This window comes from Cladophialophora psammophila (assembly GCF_000585535.1).
Source record: "Cladophialophora psammophila CBS 110553 chromosome Unknown aczJe-supercont1.9, whole genome shotgun sequence".
Classification (NCBI taxonomy): domain Eukaryota; kingdom Fungi; phylum Ascomycota; class Eurotiomycetes; order Chaetothyriales; family Herpotrichiellaceae; genus Cladophialophora; species Cladophialophora psammophila.
The window spans coordinates 920,068-934,617 of record NW_006912930.1 but is presented as its reverse complement, the minus strand read 5'-3'; the positions used below and the strand labels follow the sequence as shown (position 1 = coordinate 934,617).

At 50.6% G+C, this 14,550-nt stretch overlaps 4 protein-coding genes across 4 annotated transcripts; 2 read left to right on the top strand and 2 right to left on the bottom strand.

The window, feature by feature from the left end:
• Positions 1-593: 593 nt before the first annotated feature.
• On the top strand, positions 594-2,487 carry A1O5_06525 (UMF1 family MFS transporter; the record flags this gene model as incomplete). Its single annotated transcript, XM_007747118.1, has 3 exons — positions 594-726; positions 786-1,791; positions 1,848-2,487. 3 exons carry the CDS (start codon positions 594-596, stop codon positions 2,485-2,487), a joined length of 1,779 nt encoding a protein of 592 aa, XP_007745308.1.
• Positions 2,488-3,166: 679 nt separating this feature from the next.
• Positions 3,167-4,932, top strand: A1O5_06524 (protein disulfide-isomerase A1; the record flags this gene model as incomplete). The annotated part of the gene is made up of 4 exons (XM_007747117.1): positions 3,167-3,516; positions 3,566-3,944; positions 3,997-4,433; positions 4,479-4,932. 4 exons carry the CDS (start codon positions 3,167-3,169, stop codon positions 4,930-4,932), a joined length of 1,620 nt encoding a protein of 539 aa, XP_007745307.1.
• A 3,892-nt stretch (positions 4,933-8,824) lies between these two features.
• A1O5_06523 (uncharacterized protein) lies at positions 8,825-9,631 on the bottom strand (the record flags this gene model as incomplete). The annotated part of the gene is made up of 1 exon (XM_007747116.1): positions 8,825-9,631. One exon carries the CDS (start codon positions 9,629-9,631, stop codon positions 8,825-8,827), a length of 807 nt encoding a protein of 268 aa, XP_007745306.1.
• Positions 9,632-13,057: 3,426 nt separating this feature from the next.
• A1O5_06522 (uncharacterized protein) lies at positions 13,058-13,894 on the bottom strand (the record flags this gene model as incomplete). Its single annotated transcript, XM_007747115.1, has 3 exons — positions 13,058-13,652; positions 13,712-13,748; positions 13,795-13,894. The coding sequence occupies 3 exons, from the start codon at positions 13,892-13,894 to the stop codon at positions 13,058-13,060; spliced, it is 732 nt and encodes a 243-aa protein (XP_007745305.1).
• Between the last annotated feature and the right edge of the window lie 656 nt (positions 13,895-14,550).

The window sequence follows — 14,550 nt, the reverse complement described above, 5'->3', positions numbered from 1 at the left end:
GCGTGGATCTTCTCTTGAAGCATTGATCAACACTGCATCTGGCATTGACACCGCAATTTTGGCGCCTTCTGGTCTATTTCGACCCGCAAATTGCTCTCGCGCACCAAAGATAAAGACCCAACGACCCTCCGCAATGACTGATGATTCCTTCTTCCGTTCCAGCTTGTAAGATGGAGGAAGGATTGGAAGTTCAGGAGGATCTGATAGTGTAGAGAGGGTGTGTGTAGCCTAATGGTGGAGCTTTGGAGGGATCCCTTCAGGAAACATGGTAAGTCTCTTCCGCCAATCGCCAACACTCAGAGGCCCCTCTGCAGGCCTGCTTACACCTGCCCTCGACCATCATCATTACGGCCATCAGCTGTCTTGAACGTGTCCTCCATCCCTCTGTTCTCGCCTTTTTCATTTCCAACGAACAACTCTTCTCATTGTTACAACAGGTCCCTCGCCATGATCGCACCTCTTCTGCAGTCCGTCCGCGACCACCTCTGTCCCGCCAGTCGTCCCATCAGTCACAAATCAGCTTGATCTCCCCAACACCTTCCGTAGAAGCAGATGACGAGCGCGAATCATCGTGGGGTTATTCGGATTCCGACATGGGTGACCTTGCAGAACCTGAAGTAGAGATGAGGTACGCGGATGAAGACACTAGGCCAACAAGTCAGAAAGAGTTATGGGGATGGTATTCCTATGGCTGGGCCGCAGAGGTCTTTGCCATCTGCGCAATGGGTGAGCACGGCACTGGGCTACAATTTGCATTGCGCATTCCCATTGACCTCTCGCCACAGGATCATTTCTTCCCATTACCCTTGAACAACTGGCCAGGGAGCGAGGAGTGCTATTGAAAGATAAAACAACACCGTGCAGCGCAGGTTGGAAAAGCGACGATGGCACTTCGCCCAATGCCACCGTCTTCGATTCTCCTAAGCACCCGCACAATGAGCTTCCTGCCTGTGTCGTATACATCCTCGGCGCCGAGATCAATACTGCGAGTTTCGCCATGTATACCTTCTCGATCAGTGTCCTGATTCAGGCTCTCCTCATCATCTCCATGTCTGCAGCAGCCGATCACGGCAGGTTTCGGAAGACATTCCTTCTCGCCTTCGCTTTTACCGGCGCAACTGCTACCGCCCTATTCATCAGCGTTATACCCAAGGTCTACTTGCTGGGGGCTCTCTTCGCCATTGTTGCGAACACATGCTTTGGAGCATCGTTTGTATTACTGAATTCTTTCTTGCCCTTGCTGGTGCGACATCACCCTTCTCTTGAGAGAAACCATGAACAAGATCCGGCTGCAGGCGACGATGAGGAATACGTCGAGCACGAGGACCACGTCTTGACGAGCTCGACTTCAGGTCTCTTACCTCGTGATCGCGCCGACACCACCTCTCCCACCCAAGAATCTCCTGCCGCGATCTCGCCGGCGCTGAAACTGTCCACCAAGATATCGTCAAATGGAATCGGAATTGGATACATTGCCGGATTATTTGTCCAAATTATTGGTATCGGCATAGTGGCGGCAACAAAATCCACACTCCTATCCTTGAGACTGGTTCTCCTGCTTGTGGGACTATGGTGGTTCGTGTTCAGCATCCCAGCCGCTCTCTGGTTGCGACCCCGACCCGGACCGCCCTTGCCGAGCGAGTTGACGGGACACTACGCCTGGGTGACATATGTCACCTATGCGTGGAAAGCACTATTCACAACAATAGGACATGCCAAAAAGCTCAAGGATATCATGATCTTTCTTTGCGCGTGGTTTTTACTGAGCGACAGCATTGCCACAGTGAGCGGGTAAGTTATGAAATCCTGACTAAGCGATTGAGAGGCACCTTGCTGATGGCATGCAGGACGGCAGTGCTCTTCGCCAAAACGAGTCTGGGAATGAACACCCCAGCCCTTGGCCTGATCAACGTCATTGCAACAATAGCGGGCGTCATTGGCGCCTTTTACTGGAGTTACATTTCTCGGATTTTCAACCTTGGCGCTTCCAGGACAATCGTTGCATGCATCTGCTTGTTTGAGATTATTCCTTTGTACGGACTCTTGGGTTTTATCCCTGCCATCAAACGATATGGTGTTTTTGGCTTGCAACAGCCATGGGAGATGTACCCTCTGGGGGCAATCTATGGGTTCGTTCTTGGAGGGTTATCGTCGTACTGTCGAGCATTCTTTGGCGAATTAATTCCCCCGGGGTTCGAGGCGGCATTTTACGCCCTGTACGCCATCACAGACAAAGGATCCAGCATCTTTGGACCAGCCATCGTTGGGGCCATCACAGATCGATATGGGGAGATACGACCTGCATTTGTCTTTTTGGCTGTGCTCATCTTTCTTCCATTGCCGCTGATGCTATTGGTCGATGTCGATCGAGGCAAGGCTGAAGCGTACAAAATGGCATTGGAGCTCGAAGGATACCGCAAAGCAGGAGACGAGGAATCAAGACACAGGACGATACCTACAATAGTACTCTCGGACGCGGAGGATTGAGCTTACCTCTTGGAATAGAGAGGCTCGAGGCGGCGGCGATTTGTGGCTGGGAAAAGGGGGCATTGATAGAGATAGTCATCATTGCTTAGAAATACCATGACGGTAAAGTCCTCGGTACCTTTTTTGCATACTGGGCTGCTCAGCAGTCACAAATGGCCAGATCATCAAGTCTCGCGAATGCACCGCCGCCTTCGAGGCAGTCCATTTGAGATGAGTGCTGATCTAGAAATAGAATGCATTGACATATTGCATATCTGGACCTCGGAGGAATTGATAGTATTAAAGGCGATTGCTCGAAAGGGCCTCACAGACCTGTTGCCCTGTGGGAGCAGGCCCCTAGATCTTCAGTTCCGCGTTTCAGGGTCAATGAGTCGGCGGAAAGGGGCTGCGGCTAGTGAGCTGAACTTGAAGGGGGCAAGCTGCTTGACGCCCGCATGTGGAGTTGCTGTGAAGCCCCAAAAAAGTAGTTGACACCTCTCCTCAATGAGCCATCTGCTAGTTAATGCTTGCTGGTATTCACGTCCCAGACCGAGCCTCGAGAATAAAGGGTTCATTATCTCCTGATATCTTCCCGTCCTGACATCTTGATCACTCGTCCGATCTTTCCATTCCTTCATCTCATAACGTCTGCGAACGCTCTTTTCCCCGACACATACACGGCTCCAATAGTCGTCCCACCATGCGATCATTCGCATCTTTGGCTGCGATCAGCCTTGCCCTCGCCGGCCTCTCCTCTGCGAGCGACGTTCATGACCTCAAAACAGACAACTTCAAAGAATTCATCTCCGAGCATGAACTGGTCCTAGCAGAGTTCTTTGCCCCATGGTGCGGGCATTGCAAAGCTCTGGCACCCGAGTATGAAGAGGCCGCAACCACATTGAAAGAGAAGAATATTCCTCTCGTGAAAGTTGACTGTACAGCCGAAGGGGATCTGTGCAAAGACTATGGCGTTGAAGGCTATCCTACCGTCAAGGTATTCCGCGGCCTCGACAACATCAAGCCATACCCTGGCGCCCGAAAAGCCCCAGCGTAAGTCACCTTCATGCTTCAGAAGATCCACGCGGCTAATGCTGGGCAGTATTGTCTCATACATGACCAAGCAGCAATTACCTGCTGTATCCCTCCTCACCCCCGAGACCCTGGAGGAATTCAAAACTACAGACAAAGTCGTCATCGTAGCGTACATTTCAGCCGACGACAAATCATCCAACCAGACTTTTACTTCCCTCGCCGAATCACTAAGAGACGAATACATCTTCGGAGCCTCGAACGATGCCGCACTCGCTAAAGCAGAAGGCGTTAAGCAGCCTGCCATTGTTCTCTACAAGGATTTCGACGAGGGCAAGAACACCTTCACCGAGTCATTCGACGAAGAGGCTATTTCGAAGTTCATCAAGACCGCCTCGACTCCTTTGGTCGGCGAAGTTGGGCCGGAGACCTATGCTGGATACATGGGTGTAAGTGTTCCCCCAACTAGTCGCAAAGCTTTGATACTAACGTCCTTGACAGGCTGGAATTCCTCTCGCCTACATCTTCGCCGAAACCCCAGAAGAACGAACCTCCCTGGCCGAGGCTCTGAGACCTGTCGCTGAGAAATACAAGGGCGTCATCAATTTCGCAACCATCGACGCCAAGGCCTTTGGCGCCCACGCCGGCAACCTGAACCTACCTACAGACAAATTCCCGTCCTTCGCAATTCAAGAGACAGTGAAGAACGAGAAGTACCCATTCGCCGGCAATGACCTGACTGAGAAGAAGATCGGTGCTTTCGTCAAGGACTTTGTGGCAGGCAAACTTGAGCCAAGCATCAAATCCGAGCCCGTTCCAGAGAAGCAGGAAGGTCCTGTCACTGTGGTTGTCGCTCATTCGTATAAGGACCTCGTCCTCGATGACTCCAAGGATGTGCTGATTGAGTTCTACGCTCCTTGGTGCGGACATTGCAAAGCGTAAGTTTCCATCCACTTAGCAGGTCCTTCGCTAACGAGCTGCAGTCTGGCTCCAACATATGAGAAGCTTGCAGAACTCTACACTGGTGATCTCTCCTCTAAAGTGACGGTGGCCAAGATTGATGCGACGATGAACGACGTCCCTGATGAGATCGCCGGCTTTCCCACCATCAAGTTGTACCCCGCTGGCGCCAAAGACTCTCCGGTCGAATATTCTGGCTCCCGCACGATGGAAGACCTGGCTGCCTTCATACGCGACAATGGCAAGCACGGTGTTGACGGCATCGCCCTCGCTAAGAAGGATGAGAACGTCGAAATGGAAGATGTCTCAACTACTACCAGTGACACCGTTGCGAAGGCTGCTCCTGCGGCGACTGAAGAGGCTTCTTCGGGAGCTGCTGATGCTATCAAGAGTGTAGTTAGTGAGGCGGCAGAGGCGGCACAGACAATCCTCGCTGATACCGATGATGGTGGCGTCCAAGAGCATGACGAACTGTAAACTACTCTACGCGGTTGCATTTCTACGCCTTGCTTTTTCGTGATTGCCCGCGACTGGGAGAGAATGGAGTTTTGAAGCTTTCGACTTTTGTTATTTTCCGTGGGTTATCCCGATGAAGACTCTGCGCTTCGGGCAAGGCCGGGTCGGAGAGATGCACGACAATCAACTGGTCTAGTGGAGCTTCCAGAGACCGAGGGGTGAACGTGTGTACCGGCATCCAAGGTGGATGCAAAGGATAAGATCAGTCGATATGTCCTCGCCCTGACCAACACGAGAAACGAAATGCAGAGTGATTGATATCCTACGAAGTATGGAGGGAAATGACTGACTTGGCCGGTCTTCGAGAATCTCAACGTGAAGATGAAATCAGATCTTGGTCCTGTTATGGACGAAGCCAGGTCACGAACATAGAAGATCCATCACGCAAAGTGGATTTGGTCGGCGGTCAATGAGCAGATGATATGCAGCGAGGTAGAATGCGAATTAGGCCAGAAGAACGAAAGTGTTGATTGAAACCGATTTAAGAAATTCCAAGGAACTCCGTTCATTCTGTCGTAGAAGGTCTTAAGTTCTCGACAATACGAGGCTTCTTTCTCCCTTTACACAGCGACGAAAAAGCACTGAAACACACACACACACAGAGAGAGAGAGAGAGGGGGGGGATGCTGAGAGAGCAAGAAATTCTCTCTCTTGCCCATTCGTAGCGCTGGCTTCTATACTGACTCGCTCGCTGGCTCGGTGGCTTGACATACAGTAAAAGGCTAGGGATATATGTTCTCGCCCTTTGGCCATTGCCACACCAACCAAAATATGGCCCCTTTTCACAACGCCAGTGAAATTCTAGCATTATTTAGGAACTTGGCAAAGGCTTTTGATATATTTATATATCTATTTATCGTAGCTCCTAACCTGTTTCGTGGCTGTTGAGCTACGTAGGTGTCTATTAGTACATGAGATATGTTACCTCTCCCCATTAGAGAAAATTGACAAATTCTCAGCGCAACGACTACGAATAGTTAAGAGGTTGCGACAAATATATGTAAAAGTGTTTGTAAAGTTTTGAATAATGCTGGAATTTCACAAAGGGTTGGCACCAAGGTTGTTGAGGTGTTCTGCTGTTAAAAGCTACTGCAATGAAGATAACATTGGCCCAGAAGATGATGGTGCCGACGGTAAGATCCTGAAAAGCGATCCAGCTTGGAGCGCGATTGTTGAATCGCCGCCAGTGGCGATCCTAGCAGCGATGTAAGACCAAGCGTTGAGACCCTCTCGTAGCAATATCGCGCCGATGAGCGGGGTGAGGACAACAGTTACGAGAAGAACTGTGGCCTGGCCAATTGACCAGGCAAGTGCTGATTCACGAACCAAGCTCATGAACAAGAAGGTCGTGCGCGCTCCTTGCCTTTTTTCCTTCTTCTTCTTCTTCTTCTTCCTCCTCCTCTTCTTCCTCTTCCTCCACCTTCCCCTGTCGGAGTAGTCTCTGACGAAGCCGGCCTGCGTCTCGGAGAGGCTGAGGTGAAAGAATCGAAACGGATCAAAGGCAAAATGGGCCCGAGGAAGGTCCTCCTCAAGGAAAAAGACATGAATGTCAATGGAGGCGCCTTTTTCTCTCCATTATCTCCACCCTGGCGCCAATTTTTGGCTGGCGTCTTGCGGAAGTTTGGAGGCTTTTGGGCGAATTTCTGGCGAAATCCTGAGGCGGGACATGATCAAACTGCTCAGACTCCCCGAGCACCGGCTGCGAGGTGCCGGGGGTAGGTCCTTTCCACTCTCAATGTGCCAATTGCATGGGGGCTCTAGTGTGGCTGCGCTCGATCAGACTCACATCTGTCAGAACTCGGTTGTAATGGAATTGCCCGAATCGCAGTGCTCACAGAGTTCCATGTAGAGGTTGCAGCAGGGAGGATCCAGCATGTCTTCAAGAATATGGTGTGTATATTGGACGATATGAGGATGGCGGAGATCCCTGAGGATTTTGCATTCACCCTCCACTCGTTCCCTGGTGCTATCTCTGCTGAGGAAGACTCCTACGAGCTACGGCTGTTGATACAACAATTTTCTTACAAACGAGCTCCTGCACGTTGCACCGTCAGCTTTCTGGACGTGGACTGGGGCCTGGACTCACCCTCTCGTCCGTCCCTTTTCCGCCTCGCCGTCATCACCATGCCAAAGGCTCCAGTGCCCAGAAACGTGACAATATAGGCATACTGACCGCTCATCGTTTATGATCACTAAGACGCTTCACATCGACCCGTTATGCTGGTAGAGGGAAGTCGCGGCTCGACATTGTGACAGTTGGTGGTCGAGGCGCAGGCTAGTGGGCCTAACTGCGAACCAAAGGGTGTTTTGCGACAAAAACAGAAGGTAAATCGACACCGAGCCCCCCTCTCGACAACTCACTCGACCTACGCCGCTTTTAAACACCACTCACCCTCCACTCACCTTCAACTCACTCGCGACCCTCTTTCCTTTCTCCATACTAGCTTCTGCCCCTACGCCAGACCAGCATCGCACGCTAGTACCTAGACGAATAGGTTCCCTATTTTTAGGCCCTGCAAGCGTGTCGCCGTCCCTTATTCGAATCCCGCCACGCCTTTCAAGGATACAATAAACACGCGATTATGAACCGAGTGCTAGGATTAACCCTCCAGAACGCCCGCTTCAAGCCAGTATGAAACCATGACCACTGTCTTTGGCCCAATTAGGCAGATTCCTTCCAAAGTGATCCTCATGAGTCCGCAGGGCCACAATACCACGTTTTCAATATCCTCCATGAAACAAACCCCTTCACTCGTGAGCTGAAAAGTCTTGAGCTTCCGCGCTGCAGACCTCTTTCCCCATTGTATGATGGCTCGATCTTAGGCTAAGGCCATCTATCAGAAGCTGCGAAGTAGAAAGCAAGTAGCTTGTTCAAGCCAAGGGCCCGGTCAAGTCCTGGTAAGCGTCGCAAAAGCTCTGGTAGTCAAAGGTATCGTTGCCGAGGGCCTGTCCATGATTCTCACCCAGTGAGCTACATCACTTCGACCCTTTAGGGGATACAATCAAATGGAATTTCGCTACGCAAAAGAACGTGAACTCTCACCTCGAAAGAAGCGTCGTATGGGTCGTACGACGCTATATCCGGGAATGCAGCATCGCTTTTCTGCTGGAGATCCCCGCTTGTATTGTCGACTGTGGGTAGGTTTGCTGCGTGTTGTACGGTAGACGGACGAATAATGTGGTTGTCCGGGGACTTATCAGACTGGTCAATTCTACTGCCGTTGTATGAACCCTCTTCGTTTGGTGCACGTGAGTCGGACGTGACGACACTAGGCAAATGAACGCTGCTGGGATAGGGCCCTCGCAGCGCGGCCGCAGCCGGCTGATTCCCGTTTTCGTTTTCCAATATCATTGAATTTGCCGGAATGGCGGAGTTCGACCGTTGCTCAATAGCTGCAAGTAGCTGTGATATCTTCTCAAAGATTGTTGCCTCGGGTGATTCGCGATAAAGTGCGTGGTCTGAAATCATGGTCAATCAATGGAGGTCGATGAAAATCAAGACATTACCTGAAAGGACTTTTCGAGCAAAGCATAAGGCATGGGACAAGTCTTTTGTGATGCCGACTGAAAGCTTCGCAAGATATCGTTCGACAGTTAGCACAATCTCCTTTGCCGCATTCACGCATTCCATCGCGAAGAAGTCAGATCGTTTTTGGATGCAGCTGAAGGCCCAGAGCCGTTTGTGATAAGCTACAGGAGCATAGAGTGAGATCCATGAGCACAGATGACGGATCCGGCCCCGAGAGAGCCCCAAAGAAGCGTTGTCAGTGTCCTCCTGCATCAGGGTTCGGTATCGAAATGCCCGTCTGTTGAGTGGTCAGTTCAACTTTGTTGGAGGAGCTACCCAGTGTCCTTACTCAATATGTCGACTCTCCAGGCTGCCAAACTTCATCAGCCACTCTTCCATATTCGCTATGTCATCCACATTCGCAGTGGAACTGTCAAGGTTGAATTTATTAGTCTCTTCGCAGAGCTCCGTAAGGCCTTGAAGTTCAGGTACGCCAGTCTCAATCGAAGAAACTTGGTTGATCTGTCGTCCATCATTGATTGAGATGCTTGAATCAGGCACGCGAGGGCCTGTGTCTGACGGGCTCGCATCGGATTGAATGGCTGCATCACGAGCGGGACCAACCTTAGTTGTGGATTCTTCGTCCTCTGTCTCGCTCACGATGTAGTTGCTATCATCGTCTGGGAGAGAGTCAGTGTCCGTATCCCGGATATGGTTCTCTCGATCTCCTAAAGAATGGTCATCATTCGAATAAATTGATTGCGCAAGCGGAGAACTCTTACCGACCATGCGTGCATGACTGTCAGGAGGACCACCAGATTGACATGCATAACGTCCCCGCTTGTCTCTCAGTTGATGTTTAGAGGATGAGGCTTTTGTTTCTGGGCTGGGTAAATGCCGGGTCCTTGGCCGTCCTCTGCGCTTTCCTGGAGTAGAGGTTTGTAGGCATGATTCCGGTAACTGACCAGTCCACTGGAAGGGCCGAGCTCGATCCCGGCAAGATCTAACGCTCTTGCCTGGCAAATAATCCCTGACGATCTGTTCTAGAGAGAGGCCTTCTTTGAGCTTTGCAATGAGGAGCTTCAGGTCAGGCTTGGTCCACCGGCTGGGTGAGTCTTTGGTTGTTGGGCCAGCCTTGGGTTTTGCTCCCATCTTTGGGGTCGCAAATGTAAAAATCCAAGGTTTCAAGGAAAGACAAAGGATAATTCTCAAACAAACAGCTTCTCTCTACTTTTATACATGGAAATTCTAATCATTGAATTCCTTCTTCCTTGGAGACCGGGATAGATACCAGTATAGCGAATGAAGAGCCACGGACTCCGTGAGGCGACTGAGGGGACGGGCCATTCGTTGACCCTGAAGAATTCTTTACGCCTCCAAACTCTCGAAATGGGCAGAGGGATCATGCCAACCAGGACATCAACTGTGCAGCTTCTCCTTGGATGCCTCACTTCGCTTGCTCCCGGGTGGAGATGATGTTGTCAAGAGCATCTCGAACGACAGACGCTCGAAAGTTTGCTCTTGCGCCCGAAGACTGGCAAAGCTGTCGAATAGAACGTCACAGCCTTCAAAGAACGCTCGGACGTCAAAGCGACAAGCAGCCCAACAATTTTGTGCAGGGAAGTGGCGCTGGTGACACGTATGCCTGAGAAGCTTCAGGATGACATATGTCGCATTTGCCCAAAGGGATTGTTGCAGGCTCTTTACCATTCCAGGCGGGGCCAATTTGATGCCTCTTACCAAGAAGAGAACATGCAGCTGCAGATTTGCGGCGAATATGCAGGCATACAGGCCACCCTAGCAAACCAAAGCCTGCCACCTACAACGCCATTTCATGTCCCCAGCCATCAAGTGGTGTTGTATTGCAGTGCTCTTCGTATTGAGGGCATGTGATTCAAAGTCGGAAAAGAAGGTCCAGGTGAAATTGGGCAAAATATTTGTAAGAAGACCTCCAGGACCTCCACATATGCACATCGAGATACGCGGCGGCATATGCATCCCTCTGCTTGAATGCAAGAAGAAATGGTGACGTGTCAGACGGTAGCTGGCTCGATTTCTGTGATCTTTAAGGCTTCTCAGTTGAATGTGCGACTCACTCTTGTTGAGTCGTAGAGAGTTGCATATTGTGGCTGGCCAGGCATCGACAACTGTTGCTCATAGGTGGTAATGGCCACACCGGTTACAGCCTCGGCGGAATATTCCGCCAGACATGAATGAGTGATTGTCGACGCACTTCCATCCAGAATTCAGTGCCTCCGGAACACGCTAGAAACTGAACACTCATGTGAGATTCATTTTGAGATTTGAATGTGGTTGGCATGGTTCATGGACTGGCGACCGGAGTAATAATGATCAAGGACTCAACTCAATCCTCTCTCCATCTCCAGCTGTGCATCAAAGCCTCGGCCCAGCCTTGAGCGTCGAGATTGCGCTGATGGGAGAGAACAGATCTTAGGAAGGTTGATGGGCGGGCTGCAACAAATTAAAGTAAGCTTCAGATAATCTGCATCTCCCACGATGTCGTTCCCTTAAATCGAAGCCATCCTTAGTGTAGTCGTAAAGTGGCAGAAGGTTGTTCTCGAAAGGAGTTGGATTGTGCTGAATATCGTGAGCTTTAAATCCATCCTCATTCTGCGACGGCTTTCTTGACGTTGAGCTCAGGCGTCGGAGTGCGCCAATCATAATCGGCGTATATATTTTCGAGCCAACGGATTCTCTCGGTTCGGTTCACGGAACAGATGTGATTAACCAAGCACCGAGTATTCCGTGCAGACAAGCATCACCGTACGTGGTACGGTGGATTTTGTGGCGTAGATGGTGGTAATCCAGCCCATATTAATATCAGCCCTGTCAATGAGACGGCCTGAAATACGGAAATTGATGGAATCAAGGTAGCTCGTCATACCCGGATGCTCAGGATAGAAATAGCACGTTCACCGCCGTACTTGCTGGATTTCAAGCTGGTCCCGGAAAGGTTCCTTTATCGGGTGGTGACACACAAGAGCATTCCGGCACATTAGATCTCCGGGGGCTTGATGTGAATATATTCTCGACTGAGCTACTCGCCCGCAGATTTCTTTGCTCAATCCTGCTTACCGCTACGGGATCCGGAGTGTCCGTGAATCTGTCCGAGATGAATCTATCGTTTGAGATTTGGATACCACGGGCTTTGACGAGCAAATGCGGACTACATGACACGGCCATCCCTGGACCAAGAAATGGCGAGGATGAACGCCGGTTGCGCACGCCGGCAGCCGGGGTGTAGAGTTAGAGGTTCCTTTCGGGGCCAACTTCATCTTAGGCTCACATGTTTTGTTTTCGAGAATACATCCCGATATGTCTCCTGCGAAGCCAGTTGTTTATCGGACGTCGTTCGTCTGGACGACGCTTAGAATGATGTAGACCGTTTCAACTGAGAAACCCCCAGCACTTTCAACGCAGAATAATTTTAATACTAGATCGGAGCTCTGCGAACTAATAATGGACTCGTCAATTCCGCTGATAATTTCCACCCCGATGATACCGTCCGTCACGCTGCATGTACCTTTCAGCACAATTAAAAATCAGATTCCGACATGACGGCCGTCAAGACCACATCGAGGTAAATTGCGGCATCAAATTGACCAACATTCTTCAGCATCAACCTCAAATGAAGACACGGTCATGTAGAGATCATATCCTCGGGAGGAGAGGAGTTGTTGATCGGGACTGCCCGCAATACATCAACCACGAACACAATTGCGAAAAGCCCCAGCTGGCAAGAGAAAAACAAGGCTAATCACGGAACCTACTTTGAGCTTGTGGTCTTCCGCATTCCTTGACTTCACTCCAAATGTTCTGTTTCTATTACCGCGCATCGCTGTGGAAGTTGGCAATGCGGGAAGCCGAATTTTTTTTTTTTTTTTCACGAGGCGGCTCCACAAACTCCGGGACGGCTCCAGACAGCGACTTCGAAAGCGACTTCGTGACAACAGCGACTTCGCTCACCCCTGAAGCCACTTCACCACTTTGGCTATCCGAGATTCTGGTAGATCAAACGCTCCTGGACGAGTAATTGTCATGCCACGCTAGATGCCAGCGCAACGCTAGCAGGATATGGCCAGTCTGCCCCACGAAGGCTCATGGATCTTTGCCAAAGAGAATACCATGAACCGTAGGGGCAAACCCTCGTGGTACGAACATGGTCGTCAGCTCCTCTGCCTCTTTCGCCCAGAGTTGAAGGGAGCTGGTTAGCAAACTGTCATCTTTTACGCGGTCGGCATCGGCACATTTTCGCCCTACAACCTCAGACTCCCTGTGCCTCTCGATCACGACGCTATCGCATTTGGTCTGATTATATCCATTGGAAGCGGGTTTCAGCTTTCGAACAACGCCGAAGTCAGCAAACGCCCGAGGATGCTGCCCTCGAAACTTGAACCAGCCAGTGAATGATTGAGTGACTTCTCCTGCGCAGTTGATTAGTCGGTCGTCTCCGCTAGACGCCACCCAGGAATGCAAATCAAGCCTGGCTTAACTGCCACCACGTGGAAAAGGAAGACGGAATATAACATGCCAGCACCTGCCTGTCACAATCTTGCACTAGTCCACGAGAACAGCCCCCGTAGAACGATCGCTCTTTAGTAGCGATGCTGAGTCGAGTCCGACCTGGAACCAAAACCGACTGAGGTTCGCATCTATCACTAGTCTCAACCATAGGATTGATCGATGGCTATTTTGCTGTTCATTGAGAGCTGGAGTATGAAGGGCATTATTCAGGGTCCGGGGAAAATCGTCCTTGACAAAAGACAAAAAGACAAATTCTTGCTTTGAGAGCTGATGACGGCCCCAGGGCATCGGTACCCCAACGGCACCCACTATGTCCCAGAGAGCCATTTCCTTGATCGGAGCAGGCCAGAGTAGTGGTTTCATCCTTCCCATCTTCTCTAGTCTTGATCTTAGCTTCCTATCGTTTCCTCCGCCCTCGAAGCATTTTCTCCAGCCCTCGTACAGACTGTTCATTGGGACGAGGTTGGTTGTGTGCAGAATGCCTGTTTGTCGATCGACCAATGATGCAAGGCATCGGACAGCATAGACTCTTCTCAAAGAGCCTGCCGGATAGACTTTAGCCCAAAGGTTGCTGCCAGAGTTGGCGGCAGATGAGACGTTTAGGCTGTCTCGAAGTGGCACGCAATTCCTGTGAGGGTAAAGTTAGCAACGTCGTGCTTGGGAAGAGAAGCCCTGGGGATAACAGACTCGAAGCTCATGTGGATCAGGCGTTGCAGACTCGCACCTTGGTATCAGTCAAACATGAATTTTGACATGACAGCGAAACGCACCCCCCAGGACGGCCAAAACAGTGATGAGAGCGCCGGCATTCCACTCCATTCGTTCCCGCCGCAAGATCGCGACATTCCATATACCACGAGATGCACGCATTGTGCGAAAACACATTCAGGCTTTCGACTCCCGCCTTTTGCGTCTCGTCTAGAGTCGTATGCAGCGTTGGAGGCTCCCACTCTTGCTTTGACGTTCTCATAGTGCGATACACCTACTAGTCAGACAGGAGTTCCCGTAGCATTCTGGGCACATTTTGAAGGAAAGGTTAAGCGACAGAAGATTTCGGACGTCAATTGCAAGTAGCCACGAGATTTTCTCGTTTGTTGTAACAGTTTTCGAAGGAATTTCTGATAGCCAATACTTTCGTATCATTATCTGAACTAAACTATCAGTCTTCCACTTCCTTTACCAAATTCTTCCCTTCTCGGCCCCAGCAGTCCTTGATCTTTGGCCATGTTCTTGGAAGTTCCAGAAATAACTTGAGAAGAGAACCTCTGCGATAAGTTACCGAAGTAGAAGATTCCCGTTTGCCGGAGACTCGCCGTCAGCGCGTGCGAGTGTGTCGTATTCCTTGCGCTCCCTATGCTCCCCGTACCTCATAAATGACAACAAGGGAATTATTACCACTTGCCAGACCGGTTCAACACCCAGACCTCGATTGAAGCTTGTAGATGATTCGACGCGAGGCTATGGTCCGTAATTTCTCGGACGATCTCGCCCATGGGCAGATACTTGTTTGATCCTTCGAAATTCAA